The following is a 16218-nucleotide window of genomic DNA, read 5'->3' on the forward strand; positions in this document are numbered from 1 at the left end:
AAAAAGTGTTGATGATGCCACAAATAATGCTATGCTAGGGAGATGTTCTGCCACAAACTGCTTTAAAGTCAGACAATATTTTCACAAAGGCAGGAATTCACAGTGGAAAAAACTTTATTAGCAGTTCCTAACATTACAGAGCTGATGAAAGAGAAAATAGTTTTTGTTAAATATTTGTGTTTTTTGTTAAAGAAAGCATATGGCCCAGCTGTGGGTTATTTTTTGACTGTTGCTAGGCAGATTCCACTCTACCTCTTAGGTGTTTCTTGTAACCCTGCTTGCTACTTTGGATGAAAAGGGTTTTTATATATTTCTATATTGCTTCCTATCAGCGGCTCTCAAGTCTGAGCCAATCAAGAGGGAGAACCACAGGAAAGGCTCTGTGGTGAACGTGAACCCCACCAACATTCGCCCGCAGAGCGACACCCCAGAGATCCGCAAGTACAAGAAAAAATTCAACGCCGAGGTTCTCTGCGCCGGATTGTGGGGTATTTCTTTGTTCTGAGTTACTGTTTTAAAGATAAATTGTAATTATTCATTTCATTTTGACAGAAACAAACATCTTTCTTTAGGTTAACAGGAAGGAGCCATTTCCCCTCCTTCCTTTTAAGACAGTTTTAGGTTGAAAGCTGGGATTTCTTCTGGACATTTTTTTCAAATCTGAAACCTGAATGTTTTTCAGATTTTCAGTCAGTGGTCAAGCCTCCACATTATTCTGAAACACACTTAAACACACCAGGCGCAAGGATTTACAGTAGTGGCGAAATTTGACTAACAAAGAATAAAACTAAGCAGCATGTTTCTCTTTTTTATAAACACATTATAAAAAAAAGAAAAGCTAAGTTCTAACATCGAAGTTTTCTGTCTAGAAGAGTTAGGATCACCGGAAAATCAGATCAGATGCAGATTAGAGGAGCGTCTGCTGAGCGTTCAGCGTTTAACTTCGTTCAACTGTAAATCAAGCTACTGCAGGGAATACCGAGATAGAAGAAAAAACTAAAATCAGCCCACAGCTGAAACCGAAGAAGCAGGAATCACAAACCAAAGGGAGAATCAGATGGAAGAGGTAAATGTAGTTTAGAGAGGAAGATCAGGAACTCGTTACTTTGTGAAATCTCAGAGGATTAGTGGGGTCTTCCTGTTTTGTTTCACACGCTCTGTTCCCCCATCTTAGTCAGGCAATAGCGCCCCCCAGGTGAGCAGCCAGTGGAACTACATGTTTTTTCATGCAGTCTGTTTCACTGCTGTGTAAAAGCAAACCAGACAAAGTGGGAGAAAGATTTGCACTATTTCCCCCTTTGAACAGAATCCACTGTCCCAGAAACACCCCCCCCGAACCGCAGACCAGTATTGGACCGTGGTACCGGGCTGCAGAGAAAAAAGACACAACCTACATTCTTTGGGTTTTATTTATAATCTGTTTCTGAAGGAAGTTTTAATTTGGGAAAATTACTGGATTCTCTCCATCCGCCTCATTCTTGTCAAGTCGTTCCGCCACGCGTCAAAAATCCATCCACTACTTTCTTAAAGCGGCTCCGCCGACCACGAAGGTAAAACCCCCGAGCTAGCAAAGTTAACAAAAACAAACATGTTTGGAAAGTTCTGTGAGGAAACAGAAGAACCTTCAACTTAAAAAAAAGAGGAAATCTGCATTTAACCGAGAAAAACCAGGAGTCTTTACTCCAAATATGGATTTATTGTCACATTTCTTCCCACAGACCATAATAATAAGGCAGAATATCCAGCAACCAGCTGTCTAATGTTACGAGGATGCTGCTAATAAAGTTGTGGATTCACGTTTATTATTATCCTTTTAGGAAATACCAGCTTAGTGACCTTTGTTTTTCTTTGTTTATTACCGTCGCAGTGAACAAATAAAGTTTAAACCAGCTGCAGAAAGTGCTTGAAAATTTAGTATTTAATAAATTCTGAATTGAATAATTGCTAGAAAGAGACGGGGAAGAAGCATTCTTGTGTAATCCCACCTCTATTATGATTAACTTATCTTTTTTTAAGTGTCTACTTAGTTTTGTTTGTTTTTTTTTTCTCCCTGCAGGGGTGAATCTCCTGGTGGGGACAGAAAATGGGCTGTGGCTGCTGGACCGAAGCGGTCAGGGGAAGGTCTACTCTCTCATCAGCAGACGGAGGTTTCAGCAGATGGACGTGCTCGAAGGCCTCAATGTCCTGATCACCATATCAGGTAGATGCCCCACAAAGCAGACAGGAACTCTTCAACACTGCATCTGCACACCAGCTTCATCATCATCAGTGCCTTTGTTGTCTCTCTGCAGGTAAAAAGAACAAGCTGCGCCTGTACTACCTGTCCTGGCTGAGGAACAAGATCCTCCACAATGATCCAGAGGTGGAGAAGAGGCAGGGCTGGACCTCGGTCGGCGACTTGGAGGGCTGTGTGCACTATAAAGTCGGTACGTGTGCCCTGCTCAAAAGCACAAGGGCAGCTCCTGGCTCTGTGTTGGACCTGCGTTGAGCTTTTGGTCTTTTCCAGTGCGTTACGAGAAGATTAAGTTCTTGGTGGTTGCTCTGAAGAATGCAGTGGAAGTGTACGCCTGGGCTCCAAAGCCCTACCACAAATTCATGGCCTTCAAGGTTGGTAACATTTCAGGGACTGTAAAGTAGATGTTTTTCAAGCTTTTTGTCTTTACTAAAGATGTCAATAGTCAATAGTTTAGTTAATCAGACAAAATAATCCTGCTAATCAGCCTGATGCCTGACACTTCAAAGTGTTTAGTGGAGAACACCATTAAAACAATAAAATACTCAAAAACACAATTATTCAAAAGTTCTCCACCTTTTCTAGTGAATAAAAAAACATTTACATAGAATTTAAGCTCTAAATAGACATCTTTTAAACTAACTGGAAATAAAAAATCCAAGATTTAAACTATAGACCAACATAAAGATGGGGCATTAATATGCCCCAGTTGTAATGGACTAGACCTATACAGTGTCCCCCCGCGCATTTATTTTTCATGTATTTGCAAAATGTTTTCAATCGCACGACTTCTCCAGTTCATCTCAAAAACTCAAGATGTGTGGACCATAACCCCCGTGGACAAGGGGGGGAATACTGTATTTACAGACGTCCCTCATGAGATTTTAAGGAAATGGAGTGTGGGGTAAAAGCAGAAATGTTGATTCGAGTTACTGCATTCAAGCAGAACCAAGTATAGGAGGACTTTAGTTAACTTTGACCACCGGCACAAACAAAACAAAAAACATTCAATCTCTTAATAACACACAAATTTGAGTTGTGATAAAATCACAACAGCTGATTTAGAAACAAAACAAAAATAAAAAGCAATTCAAATTGAATGAATTTTAACACCAAACTGCAGAAATGCTTTTTATTCTTAGTAAAGTTAAACTTTAAAATTTGTAGGTTATAAGAAAATTGCTCCTTTTTGCCTCCGGTGGTCATTTGAGGAACTGCAGCATTTCAAGTATCACACTGGCTGTTTATGGAAACTATAGCAGAGAAAACTAGTTATCAAAAAAATCTTGCGCGTACTGTCTGGGTGGCAGAGTTTGACGAGAACATAAGATTTAAAACAAGGAAAACATGATGGTGTGCCACATGCAGCTACTGTTTTATTTTTTAAAATAGTTCTCAAAGAACTGTGTTTACATACGGTGAAAAACTATTATTTATATTATTAATTGATCCGATTTGCCCCAAAGTGATGGATTTAATCAGAGATTTGAATAAAGTGGTTACTGTTAGCAGCAGATGAGTTATGACCTGTCTGAAGCGTCCGGTTTACTCCTGACTAAAATCTCTTTTGACTGCGTCTTTTTTTATATATGAGAGGTAAACACCGATAGACATTTACCTAATAGATCTAACAGGGTCATTTCAGTGGAGGCGACACTTTCAATCTGGTTCTCAGGTCCTCAGGGGAGCCGTGCCCCATTTATTTTTGTCCTCTGAGGCCTGAGCCAGTTTATCTTCAGTGTAGTTGAAGCTCCTCAAAGGGCCTGAAAATACTTTGCATGCAAGTGATAGCGTGACCACCCGGGCCGACGGTGGTTACGCAAGTGCTCCTTTGATCATCACAGGACTTAGTGACTGGATCTGTTAAACCGTCAGTTTAGTCTTTTGCCTGATCTGTTTGAAATCCTCTGTCTAACCCCTCCCACACCCCTTGCAGTCCTTCAGGTCGCTGCCTCAAAAGCCGCTGTTCGTCGACCTGACCGTGGAGGAGGGACAGAGGCTGAAGGTCATCTATGGCTCTTCGTCGGGTTTCCACGCCATCGATGTTGACTCGGGAACGCCGTACGATCTCTATCTGCCAACTCACGTAAGCCGGCCCTCTGCCCGTTCAAACCTCTGTCTCCACAGCGACACTGCAGCATGTGAGGGCAAGAGCGCCTCTGGCTGCAGAGTTAGGCATCACACTCCTGCTGCCTGAAGGATCAACCTGGAGGAGAGACTCACTCATTCAGGAACTTTTAGGGTTCCATTTTTCTGCCCGGTGGAGAAAATGCAGCCGGTCCCACCTGGTTTGTTTGATTTTTGGTGTTTTTTAAATGAAAAAAATGATCAGAGTTGGCTCTGAAGTCAGGAATCCGGAAATGCTTGCAGTGACATCTTGTAGTTTAGGCTCAAAAGGAACAAGGCAGTTTTGGATTTACTCATGAAATACTGAAGGACACTTTGCTGAAGGGTTATTATGAAACAGGTGATTTTTCTGTTGATGCATGAAAAAAATGCAATATTTTTGAAATTTTAGCATCTTAAAGTCCAAAAAAGGGTCACTTTAATCAGTTTTGTTTAGAAATCTGTCCTTTCTGCTTCTGAGTCAGAGGTTTGACTGCGTCCGCCTTCGCCTCAACGACAGAAATGTTTAGCTCCTCCCACTCTGTGTCCATTTCCTCGGTTTCATCTCCAATTCAGTCTAGAACTGACAGAGACACTTTGCTGTTTTTAATCTTTTTTATTTTTGTTGAAATCTTCCTCCCTCTCAGTCACTCAGCTGTTTGGTTTTTTATTTTTGTCTTCTTTTGCTGCCTTTTTCATCCCTCCTGCTCCATCCGTGGGCTTCATGACTCATTTTTCTGTGCCGACACGCTCCGTTTCTGTCTGCATCTATGGAGATTACTGCCGTGACGCAAAGCTCTTTGTATTTAAATACACCTCAAATCCCACTTTGAGCATCCTCTGATTTGTTTTTAAAGTTTTCCCCAGTGGTCTTTTAATTGGGATTATGCCGTTTTTAGCCAATATCTAAAAAATCTTCTTTCTTGAACATAGTTTCTGCAGAGCAGCAGTTGTGGGCGGAACGTGAGGTCAGAGCAACCCTGCCCCCCTTCCTGCATTTTACTGTTTACACCGGGGGTTCTCAAACTGCGGCCCGGGGACCAATGGCGGCCCGGGGGAAGAAAACATTTTCTATGTCACTGCCTCTGCGAAAGGAAGGACCGTGACGACGGTAGAAAAGGAATCAGACCAGGTTCCTTTGAGGAAAAAAGCTTGTTGGTGAGGAGAAAAGGCGCTTTCTAGCTAAGACAACAAATGGTTACTTTGTCGTACCGCATGGGCTGGATAAAGTCATGTGCCTTATTTGCAAACAGGTAAATGCAATGCTCAAAGAAATCAATCTAAATCGTGAATATGTTCCAAATCATAATTCCAAAAACATATTTACCGGCGAGGAGCGCAACAATAAGCTCCAACAACAACATCGAGGCTATGCTGCACAGCATTTTCTCTAATGTCACGTCAAATTTTACAGCGATTTTCAGTCAATATCTGTTTGTATCAGAAAAGCTTCTCATAATAAAACCCACTAGAATGAAAACTGTGTTTTTAACATGTTCTTCTGGCATTTTTTTCTCACGTATATAAGGAAATAATTACCATTTAAAACTACTTTTCTGAATATTTCTTGTTTTAAATTGTGACGTAGGAGCTACAATTGGCAGGCCTCAAGCTCTCCGCTCCGCTCCATTCTGATGCAGCCACTTACAGACAAATAGATCCGTGAACGTCTTTGTTTTCCTCGTTTGACCTGGAATCTGGTTCAAAACTGTTCGACTGGATAGCTCTGATATTTCTCGCCATTTTTGTGGCACCGCTAATGTAAGCTTGGGGCCGTAAGCTAGCGGGAGAGCGTGTAAACAGACGGATGATGAGAAGGGGGCGGGCTTACACAGCACCAACAGCCCCGCCCACAAAGATGAGAAGGGGGCGGGCTTACACAGCACCAACAGCCCCGCCCACAATGTAGAACTACTGATGTCACTGCTCAAAAACTATATCCTGGAAATTGTCACACTTTTTTCGTTTTTATTTTGGCTAAAAATGGCATAATCATATTTTTTTTTTTTTAAACTCAAAATGGGTCAAAAAATGATCACATGTGGATTATCTACATAATCCACATGAAGATGATATTGGTTTAAAACAGCTAAACAGTATAAATGTACTTTTGCACTGAATACCTCCTGTTGGTGCGTTTATGCGACACAGTTTGGTTTGCCGTTCGTGTTCTTTCTGCACCACGGAAGAACTTTTTCCAAAAGTGGAGGATTCCTAGTGAAGTTATAAAATGATTGAAAACTGAAGCCTAGCCGCCCACAGAGAGGTTCCTCCTGCTGAACGTGGGCACGCCGTGGACTCCGGTGAGTCACATCACGCACGGGCTGGTGTATCCTGGGAAACGTGTTTGCAGGAAAAGGAGTCTGTCGTCTCCATCTGCATCAATTTAATGCTCGTCTTTTGTGCGTTGTTGGAAAGACAACTTGACACATTTAATCACCACACAGCCACCTCTAATGTGTTCTACTTTCCGTCCGCAAAGGCGGCGTCGAGCGATGAGGGGAAGGGAGGAAGAGAGCTCTAAAAATACCCCCGTCCTGTCCTCCTTCTCCTGCCATCATTAACTGTGTGTGTGTGTGTGTGTGTGTGTGTGCTGACCTGCTCCAGCTTCTGCGACACACTTACACACACACACACACCCTTTTTGTCCCCATCCTCCTCTGGTATATTAGGTGAGCTCCCTTCCAGCTGCACGCTCCACCCGTGCCTTACGCTGCTGCCCAGCTCTTCCTCTCCACCTTTCCTTCCCCGTCTTCCTCTCACCTCCTCCTCCTCCCGAGCTTCTCCTCGGCTCCACGCTCACCTTTACACACTTTGATACACACACACACACATGCTGCACAACAAAAAAACAGTTTCACTTCTGTTAGAAACAACTCCGCTACACTTGATGTGTTACATATGATCCTCACACACACACACAGACACACACTTGTTGGCTGAAGGATGCTGATTCCACGGCAGAGGATTAGGATTGCGTTGCGTTTGTGGATGCCCGTTCTGGTTCTCAGGATCGTGGCGGCTCATTCTCTGGTAAAGTACGACACTGTTCTGTGTGTGTTTACTCAGAAAACAGCAGAAACGTGTTGGACGGTGTTCAGTTTGTCTGCACTGCTCCGTTCAAAATATCTGCTTGATTTCTACTTAAAAAGGCTTTTCCTTCATATTAACAAGAGAATTTCTCATTTGATTCATAAAGATATCATGTTTCTTAAGTTCATATCGACAAAAACTCTTAGAGTTGTTCTTTAGTTATGTGAAAACAGTTTAGTCATTTGTTTCGGGGTGGAAATATCAAAGAAAAAGGGCGTAACTTTAACTGAATCAAGTTTAAATGACATATTTGAATTGCAGCTAAAAAGATTCAGTGTTTTGGCAGTGATTCTCTGCACTGCTGTTTTGTCTTGAAAGTGTCAAATTTACTGCTTTTTTTAAAAGCAGTAATTGTCAGACTTTTCCTTTTCCCCTTTGGTTATTTTGATTTGAATTTTGTTTAAAAAAAAAGTTACAAACTTGCACTTCAAAAGGCGAACGTTTCTTGTTTTCTGAACCACTTAAACATCTTTAAAAATCCAATCTGCTCATTTAGGAGCTCTGAGTTAACTACACAGTCCTAAAATGTAGTTGTAATGCTCAATGAACTACAGAGGTGTGAAGTTTAATTCATTTCGTTTAGAGGAAAACGAAATTTGAGCTTCAGACGACATCAGGAACACTCTGCCGTTTTATAAAAATAACTTTTTGAGCTGTACAGTGGTCCCTACCTCGCTAAATCAGTTCATTTTTCAGCATCTTGCTGTTTCCTTGATTGTTTTCAGTGCAGTTTTGTTTTTTTTAATGGCACATTTTGTTCTGCATGCTGATTGGTTGTTGCCCTCGTCTGTCAATCTCCTCTGTCTGCTGTACAGAATGCTTTCCGTTTGCCTCATCTACAATAATCTTTGATCACGATCAGATGTTCACATGTGAAGATGTTCATGTCTGTCTGAGGAGAGTGAGGGGATTTGAAGACTTAACACACCTATAATCCTACTTTGCGTTTTCACCTATGATGAGTTATTTTTTAGAATGTTATTCCTGCAACACACAAGGGAACGCTGTATATTCATTTATGAGTTCTAAGGTTCAGGTCTAATGTCTAAAGAGGAGTTAGTTTTTAGATTTAGTTTAGAGAAACCACAGAGGTGAATTTTATGGAAATATCTTTATCCAAGTGGTAAATCAAACCTCTGTTAGTTGATTTTTTTTTTCTATATAAAATATTTGCTCCCCGCTGAGAGAATTTCACTTTTTGATGGAAAATCTTCGGGATTTAGTCCTAAAGTTGAGATGAAATTCCTCTGTGTGTTTCTGCTCTGAATCCTGTTGTCTGTCCTGCTGAAAACTGATGGCAGGAAATAACATTTGTGATGCATTCGTTTGTGTGAATGAGGTATTTATTCCCCCTCTGTTGCAGACAGAAGCTGAAGCGTGTCTTTCTTCTGTTTGCTGTCCTGACAGATCCAGGGCTTAATCCATCCTCACGCCATCATCATTCTGCCAAACAAAGCTGGAACCGAGGTTCTGGTTTGCTACGAAGACGAGGGCGTCTACATCGACACGTACGGCCGCATCACCAAGGATACGGTGCTGCAGTGGGGGGAGATGCCCGCCTCTGTCGGTAACTGGACACAACCCATCCTGCAGTATCACATCTGTGTCTTTGGGTTTTTCCTGTCTCATATTAACAGGAAAGGAACATTTGACTGTTTTATGTTTTGAATTTGAGCATTCTGTCTTCTTCTTCTAAAGCAACAAATAAACATTTCTTTAGAATCCACACTTCTTTTAGTTTTGGTTGGTCCCATTTTTAGGCCATGGAGCGGTTTATGTCTGAAGTCCGTTATTTATTGAGGCTTCTCAGTTTTTGAGGGTAAAGTTTTTCTTTGTCCTTTGTAAAATATCTGCTGCCTTTTAACAACTTTATTCATGTTTCTACTCTACGTTCAACCAGTTTTACCTCCACAGATGTCAGAAAACGGACTCACGTTTCTAAATGTTTCTTTTCTAGAAAATATTTTATGTTTGAAGAGGATTTATGACTATAATTCTTAAAAAAATATAGATTTTCACCAGTTATTTTTAACATTTTTTAAGCTTCAGTTCCTTGTTTGTAGAGGAAATGATATGTATCCACGCACTGCAGCCCAAAACGTTCTGTGTTTTCCTCAAGAAAAGCTCTTATCCTTTAATCTTTAACCTTTGTGCCCCCCCCCCCCCCCCCTCCAGCCTACCTTCAGTCCAACCAGGTGATGGGATGGGGGGAGAAGGCCATCGAGCTGAGATCGGCCAACACGGGGAACCTGGAGGGCGTCTTCATGCACAAGAAAGCCCAGAAGCTCAAGTTCTTGTGTGAGAGGAATGATAAGGTAGGATCCCATTCAAAACTGGAGCCCCGCCCTCCTTTTGATTCTAAAACCGTCATCGTCTCCGACATTTCCACAGGAAATCCACGATGTGCTGATCAGACAAAAAGTAAAGTTGTCTGCAGTAAAACATGAAACCGTCAAATTAAAATACAGACATGTGACTGACAGCTGTGAGCGTCACGTTTCGGTGCCAAAGAAATCGGATTTAAAGCCTGATTTGACCCTACGAACACATGTGACGGGGGTTCTTGAACGAGCTTTTAGCGTACGGCGTTCACACTGGACCGCTGCTCCCCGATCCGTTTGCATGGACTCACAGCTGGAAGAGGCTCGGTGGGAAATCTCACAAATCTTCTTCCGGGCTTTTTCCTCCATAGCTCCATTCCGATATGTGAAAGACTCGGTGTCACAGAAATCCAAATGATTCATTTCTCCTCCATAGTTCCTTTTCAAACGCTCAACACTTCTGGGTTTCACAAAAGGACGCCATCCATATGTCGCTGGAAAATCCGAGACCCTGATTGGTCAAAGTCCAACTGGTTTAACTTTTAGCGTGCGTTCAATGGCTGTGATTTGTACTTAGAGCCCGAAGACGGACTTAAAAAAGCTTTAAAAGCTTCTCCATAGACTCTCATTGTACGTGGGCGCTTAACGTTTCCGGTGTGTACGTAGCATGACGCTCATGAAGACGTGTTATCTTGGACTCATTCGTTTGTGGAAGAAGCAAACAGGAAGTGGAGATGTCTTCTGAAAGCTGCTCCTCCTTCCAGGTGTTCTTTGCCTCCGTGCAGTCGGGCGGCAGCAGTCAGATTTACTTCATGACGCTCGGACAGAACTCGCTGTTCAGCTGGTAGCGAGCGGAGCCGGGGACTCTGGGATGCACCGCTGTGGTCTGTCCTCGCCTGACGTTGCCTTCTGGGATTTGACTCTCGCTGATCTTCACAAACGCTGGACTTCCCTGAAGGATCAAGCTGTCCGTTTCCTGTCAGGAGTTCATGTCGTACATGAGTTTGTCATCCCTTCCGTCTTTGATCACCAATACCTTTTTTCAAGCTTTTTTTGTCCGCTTACGGTGTTTTTAGAAGGTAAACGCTGCAGTTCCACACCCAACCTGGACATTTTTTGGTACAGGAAGCAGTGTGGCTCAGCAGGAAGTCTTCACAGGAGAAAAATCACACGTTTATTACTTTTTAATCTCTCGGTTTCATAGGTCTAAAGTATGATTTCTGAATGACGTACTGTAGTGCTTACATCCTTTATGTTCACTTAGCTGCTCTTTTATTGCAATGATTTCCATTTCTAGACCAATAAAAACTTTGCGCTGCTGTCTGTAGGTATAGATCTAGACACTGATGAACCTTCTCTGCCCCACAAAGAGTTCAGTAATGATGGATCAAAGTCCATTTCCTCCTCCGTCCGTCCATCCATGAAGGTCTCAGGCCGACGTGGGCGGCTGGAGCTAATTCCAGCTGTCGCACCGTCCGCTCTGCAGTCACAGACATCCTGTTTGTGTCCTTAAGACAAACGGCTTCCTCATAGGGTTATGGCGGTCTCATTTCAGGCTGCTGGCATTTTGTTTTTGTTTTTTTTTTTACACTGGTGGGCAGTGATTCATGATCATCCGTCCCTGCTTCGCGTGAAATCCGCTCTGTGCTGCGTCGTCTTAGGACTTGATCTCTGTTTTTAGGACCAAGAAATGTCTTTGGTTTGTTCTAGAAAAAGCTTAACAGAGAGCTTTAACCCTTTTGCTAGGTGAACGTGCCTCTAGGAGGCTCGTTCACCTTGGGAGTGGGGTCATCTGGACCCCACAAGATAGCACAAGGGGTAAGTGAGGCACAGATCTATAGAAACCAGATTTTCCCATCAGTTTTGTACAGTTTTAAATGTAAATATTTGTCTAAGATGCACTGGTCTGCTTTTTTGTTTTCAAACGACAAGCCATTTTTATGGATCTGTACAGAATTTAATGTGAAATAATTCCAAAACAACGTTCTTTGTGTGTGTGTGTGTGTGTGTGTGTGTGTGTGTGTGTGTGTGTGTGTGTGTGTGTGTGTGTGTGTGTGTGTTAGTTTGAATGTTGGTGATGGAATGCGACTCCTGTCTGCCATAGATTTGGTTTGGTGTAAATCAAAAGTTTTTGCACAAATGCTTTCCTGTCGTCGTTGATGTCATCAGCTTTTAAAGCCCTGCTGTTGTCTGGATTAGTTAGACCGGAGCATAAATGTTCGTTAAACCTCAGGATTTACAAAAAAATTGGACAAATTCCCATTGAATCCTATTTTATCATTTATGCTACAAACATCTCAACCAAAGAGGAATTTTTTTTATAGTGAATTTAGTAACAAATTCAATTTATTTGACCGCAGAATTAACTTTATCCAAGAGTAAATAGACATTTTCTGTAATATATATTACTTATTAACAACTAGAAGCCAATCTTAATAATGTTTTTGTTTATTTTAAATTGTATTTTTATTTGTTTTTCTGTTGGTGAACTCAGTCATTACTACTGCTTAGTCTGCTTTGCATGTTTTTCTGTTCACATCTGAATTTTTGCGGCTGTGAAATTCAAACCAAATGTCGTATTTTTACTGTTTTGTTTGTTTTTTATCGACTTCAGAGAATTGCAGCTGGCTGTGTTACCGTTTTCTAAACTAGAAAAAGAGTTGAATTATCGCTACATTGTTAGCCAGTGTTGTGTTGTTGGTTTTTGTTTGTGTTTGTTTGTTTGTTTACTGGTGTGGGATGAATCGCATTTATCCCTAAAGTACGGCAATCGAAGAAGATCAAAAGTGCAGAAATGTACAGAACAGAATTTGAAGATAACATTGGATCGCTGTACAGACGTTACATGCTAGTTGGCAGAATTCGGTGGGCTGAGGAAAAGTCTTGGTTACGAAAATCTATGATGTCATAAACTGACATCATAGATGACTCGTCAACTGGAAATGTCATCCATCACTCTAATGTTTATGTGCAAAAATAACATTTTAAAAAATGAAATATAACACGTGAGTGTTGGCGGGAAAAACTGTTAACCCAGCAAACAAATAAAATGTGTAAAGCCTTAACTAACATATATTAGATGAAGTTCAAATTAATTTTAGTTTAAGATAACGGCACCTAAAAAATGAGTCTCAATGTTTTATCAGCATTAACTTTTGCAGTTCTTTCTGAGGTTCTTTGAATCAAAGAAAGTGACTGTTAACACAATCTATGACAACTATAGCCATGTTCAAATCACTACTTTCAAATGTCAAATCCTTCAAACGCAATGCATTCTGGGCAATATTATATAGAGAAATCAACCGGCACACCGAGACCCGGACTTAGATCCCGCGTCAAGGCTTTTGCCCGAAGAGCCACACTGGATGAAGCTCCCCCTGGGAATCGAACCTTGATTTTTCATGTGCGCACCCTGCACTCAACCGACTGAGCCGTCCAGCCGCAAACATTCTGGATTTTCATTTACAAAAACCCCCAAAAATACAGCAGATGTAACGTATTCGGACACACAGAAGAACAGCATAGAGCAAATTCAGCAAAAAACATCATTTGTCCCAAACATTTTCCTAATGAAGTTTTATTCAATACTAGATATTAAAATTCAACAACAATATTTCTGTTGGGAAACATGAATTCTGGGTTAGCTTTGGTTTTCTAAATAGAAAGAGTCTGTTCTTCTTGGTCGGGTTCCTGAGCAAGAACCGGACCAGCACGGAGTCCAGACTAGACCAGATCCAGAACCAGATGCAGATCCGGATCCCTTTGATTCTAGTTTGATTGTCTCCTTCCCCTTAGAAAGGCAACTGTGTACTAAACTGGAAGGAAAACGGCTTCAAGTGTTTCATTTAATTACTATTTTCTATAATTAGTTGTTTATTTCCAATGTATCAGTTTTGCTTTATATCTGAACAGTTGAAATAATTATTAGTATTTTATTTTACTAATTCAAATTCAAAAGGAGAAATATAAAGACCTGCTTTCCTTTCCATTTGTCGACTGATTTAGTCATGAGAACTTGCTAAATCAATTGATTTTTATGCCGCTGTATTCGGTCGTTAAACGACGCAGAATTGACTCTCTTCTTCCAGATGTTGATCAGTTTTTATTTTCCTCCAAAACCATCCTTGTCACATCTTTTTGGTTTATTGAACGGACGTTCCCTCTCCTGCCCGCTGCCGAGCGTTTCCCTGCAGCTCTGCTGCTAATGAGGCGAGGAGGATGCTGTTCCTCCCACACCGTCTGCTGCTGCAGATCACTTCTTTCTCCTGATTTTCTTTGTGTTATCGTCTCTATGTTTCCACGGGATCGGGTTGTTGGAAGTTTGCCTTTAAAAAAAAGCTCTGTGATGACGAGTGTGAAGGATGTGGAGAAAGTTCAGAGTCTGATGGAGATGAGAAGAGTTGGAGTCAAAGAGGGAGCAGGAATGTCCAATGTGAGAAGAAGTCAGTGTTTTAACAATCCCACTAATAATCTGAAATATGTAATCCCTCATTTTTAGGCCGGCGGGTAGATATCCTAAAAGTTTTGACCAGTTCCATGTTTGTTACGGTGAATTATTCTAACTCTGCCAAAAAGGAGAAGAACAATGTTTAATGAAGTATATTCCATGTAAAGGATATTATTTATTTTTCCACTTGTACCAGTTATCGTGATTCTTCTTTTGCACTGAATGTTTGTCAGATTTATGATGTTCTGTATAAAAAAAAATAAAAAAAAAAATGTATAAAAACCCGCGGAGGGAGACGAAGGTAAGACGGCAATAAATCTGTTGAAATCAAACTTTTTTTCTTTTTCTTTGCCTCATTGGTTCATTCTCTTTAAACCTCGACGTATTTACTTTGCACCTCATTTTTTTGAATCCCCCTCCCTCATCTGCTAAAATGGCTGATTCCTGCGCCGTGAATTTAATTCATGACTCGGACAACAAACGAATGTATATATGAAGGATTTAGTGCAAAGAAGAAGTCTGTACATCATCGCATAACTGCCCTAAAAAGACCAGAAAGTTTCCACAAGTAAAGCTATGAGGGGCAAAAAACTGAATTCTAAAACAAAATGTTATTGACAGAACAAAGAATGGTTCGTGTCGAAGGATAACATGCTAGAAGGACGTATTTCTTCATTCTCTCTTACAAGTTTAGCTACGTTTTCCATGTGGAACAGAACAGTTAAAGACAAACCAAATCAATCACACGTTGGGTGATACCAATAAGAGATCAGGGGGGTTTTGTGCAGAGAGGTATGACGGCCAGCGTTCCTGGAACCCTTCTAGTAACATTAAACATTACATCAACTCTTATAAAATGACGTTTTATTAATGGGATGCTTTTCATTTCTTCACATAAAACAGAAATGAGCTTAAATTCCTTTTGACCTAAATGACTGTGAATCTTCTGATTTCAAGACTGGGTTGTTGCCACAACTAACCAATCAGAATTCACACACATTTCCTGGATCCTTGTAAAGCTCCTGGGTTTCCTGATCCTTCTCAGTAGTTCCGTTTCCACCGTTTTCACATTGCAGTTTGATTTACTTTTATGCACTTATCCGTTGATCAGACCCGCCTTTTGGAGGTTTGATCAATAGAACTTAGAGACCCACTCCGATCATCGTTGGATCTTGTTAGCAAAGCGGTCTTTCAACGATGATGATGATGATGCCGTTTTTAGTCAAAACAACAATGTTGCTTTTCTAGGACACAGTCTCCGCAGGGCGGCAGAAGCTCCTTTAAAGATTAGTGGGCGTGAAGTAAGCGTGCCCCCAATTTCCCATCATCCATCCGTTGACGCACCCTCCCGCCAGCTTATAACATCTTAAACCCCCCAACAAAAATGGCGAAGCATGACTATAACTATCCAGCCGTCCGGATTTTAGCTCGGACGAGGAAAAGTGGAAGTGGATGCATCGGAATGGAGCAGAGCAGCGAGATTTTAGCCCTTATGTCACAACTACAGCATTTTCTCGCCTGCTCCTGATTCACAACAAATTGACTACCCCTTGTGCTATCTTGTGGGGTCCAGATGACCCCACAGGGGTCATCTGGACCCCACAAGATAGCACAAGGCCTAAAGGAGTACTCAGGAGTGCCGTTTCAATAGCATGTGAAGCCGTCAGCAGTGGTAGGTGGCTGTGAGGAAAACGAGCACCTCAGCTATTGGCTCAGACTGAAGACCAGACGATGAGTGACGTGTGCAGAGATGACCCAGCTTACCTGAAGGTGAGGTTGATCTTCCTCATGGAAATGGCGCCAAAGCTTCATTTTCTTAACTTGTGTCCTCCATCATTAGGAAAAAACACATCAAATATTCCAAAAAGGTCATTTTCGTCGGAGTAAGTCTTTAGTAGGCATGCATACGATTTAAATGACGATGGATAATTAAGTAAACGGAGGGAAGATCTGACTCCTTCTGTTCACTTTTTCCTCATTTTTGCTTCCTGTCTTTGTTCTTATTATGTTTGTTACTT

General features: G+C 41.4%; 1 protein-coding gene across 4 annotated transcripts in view; it reads left to right on the forward strand.

The window, feature by feature from the left end:
- Positions 1-14472, forward strand: part of LOC101156098 (mitogen-activated protein kinase kinase kinase kinase 4) — a 69982-nt gene extending 55510 nt beyond the window's left edge. For all 4 annotated transcript variants that reach the window (XM_011480466.3, XM_020706757.2, XM_020706756.2 and 1 more), the window contains 8 exons: positions 333-488; positions 2057-2200; positions 2292-2426; positions 2507-2607; positions 4170-4319; positions 8840-8999; positions 9608-9747; positions 10518-14472. In XM_011480466.3, the coding sequence (XP_011478768.1) occupies positions 333-488; positions 2057-2200; positions 2292-2426; positions 2507-2607; positions 4170-4319; positions 8840-8999; positions 9608-9747; positions 10518-10601 (1070 nt within the window). In that variant the 3' untranslated portion in view covers positions 10602-14472. The remainder of the gene's footprint in view (positions 1-332; positions 489-2056; positions 2201-2291; positions 2427-2506; positions 2608-4169; positions 4320-8839; positions 9000-9607; positions 9748-10517) is intronic.
- Positions 14473-16218: the final 1746 nt, after the last annotated feature.

The sequence above is a fragment of the Oryzias latipes genome, chromosome 10 (assembly GCF_002234675.1).
Source record: "Oryzias latipes chromosome 10, ASM223467v1".
Taxonomy (NCBI): Eukaryota; Metazoa; Chordata; class Actinopteri; order Beloniformes; family Adrianichthyidae; genus Oryzias; species Oryzias latipes.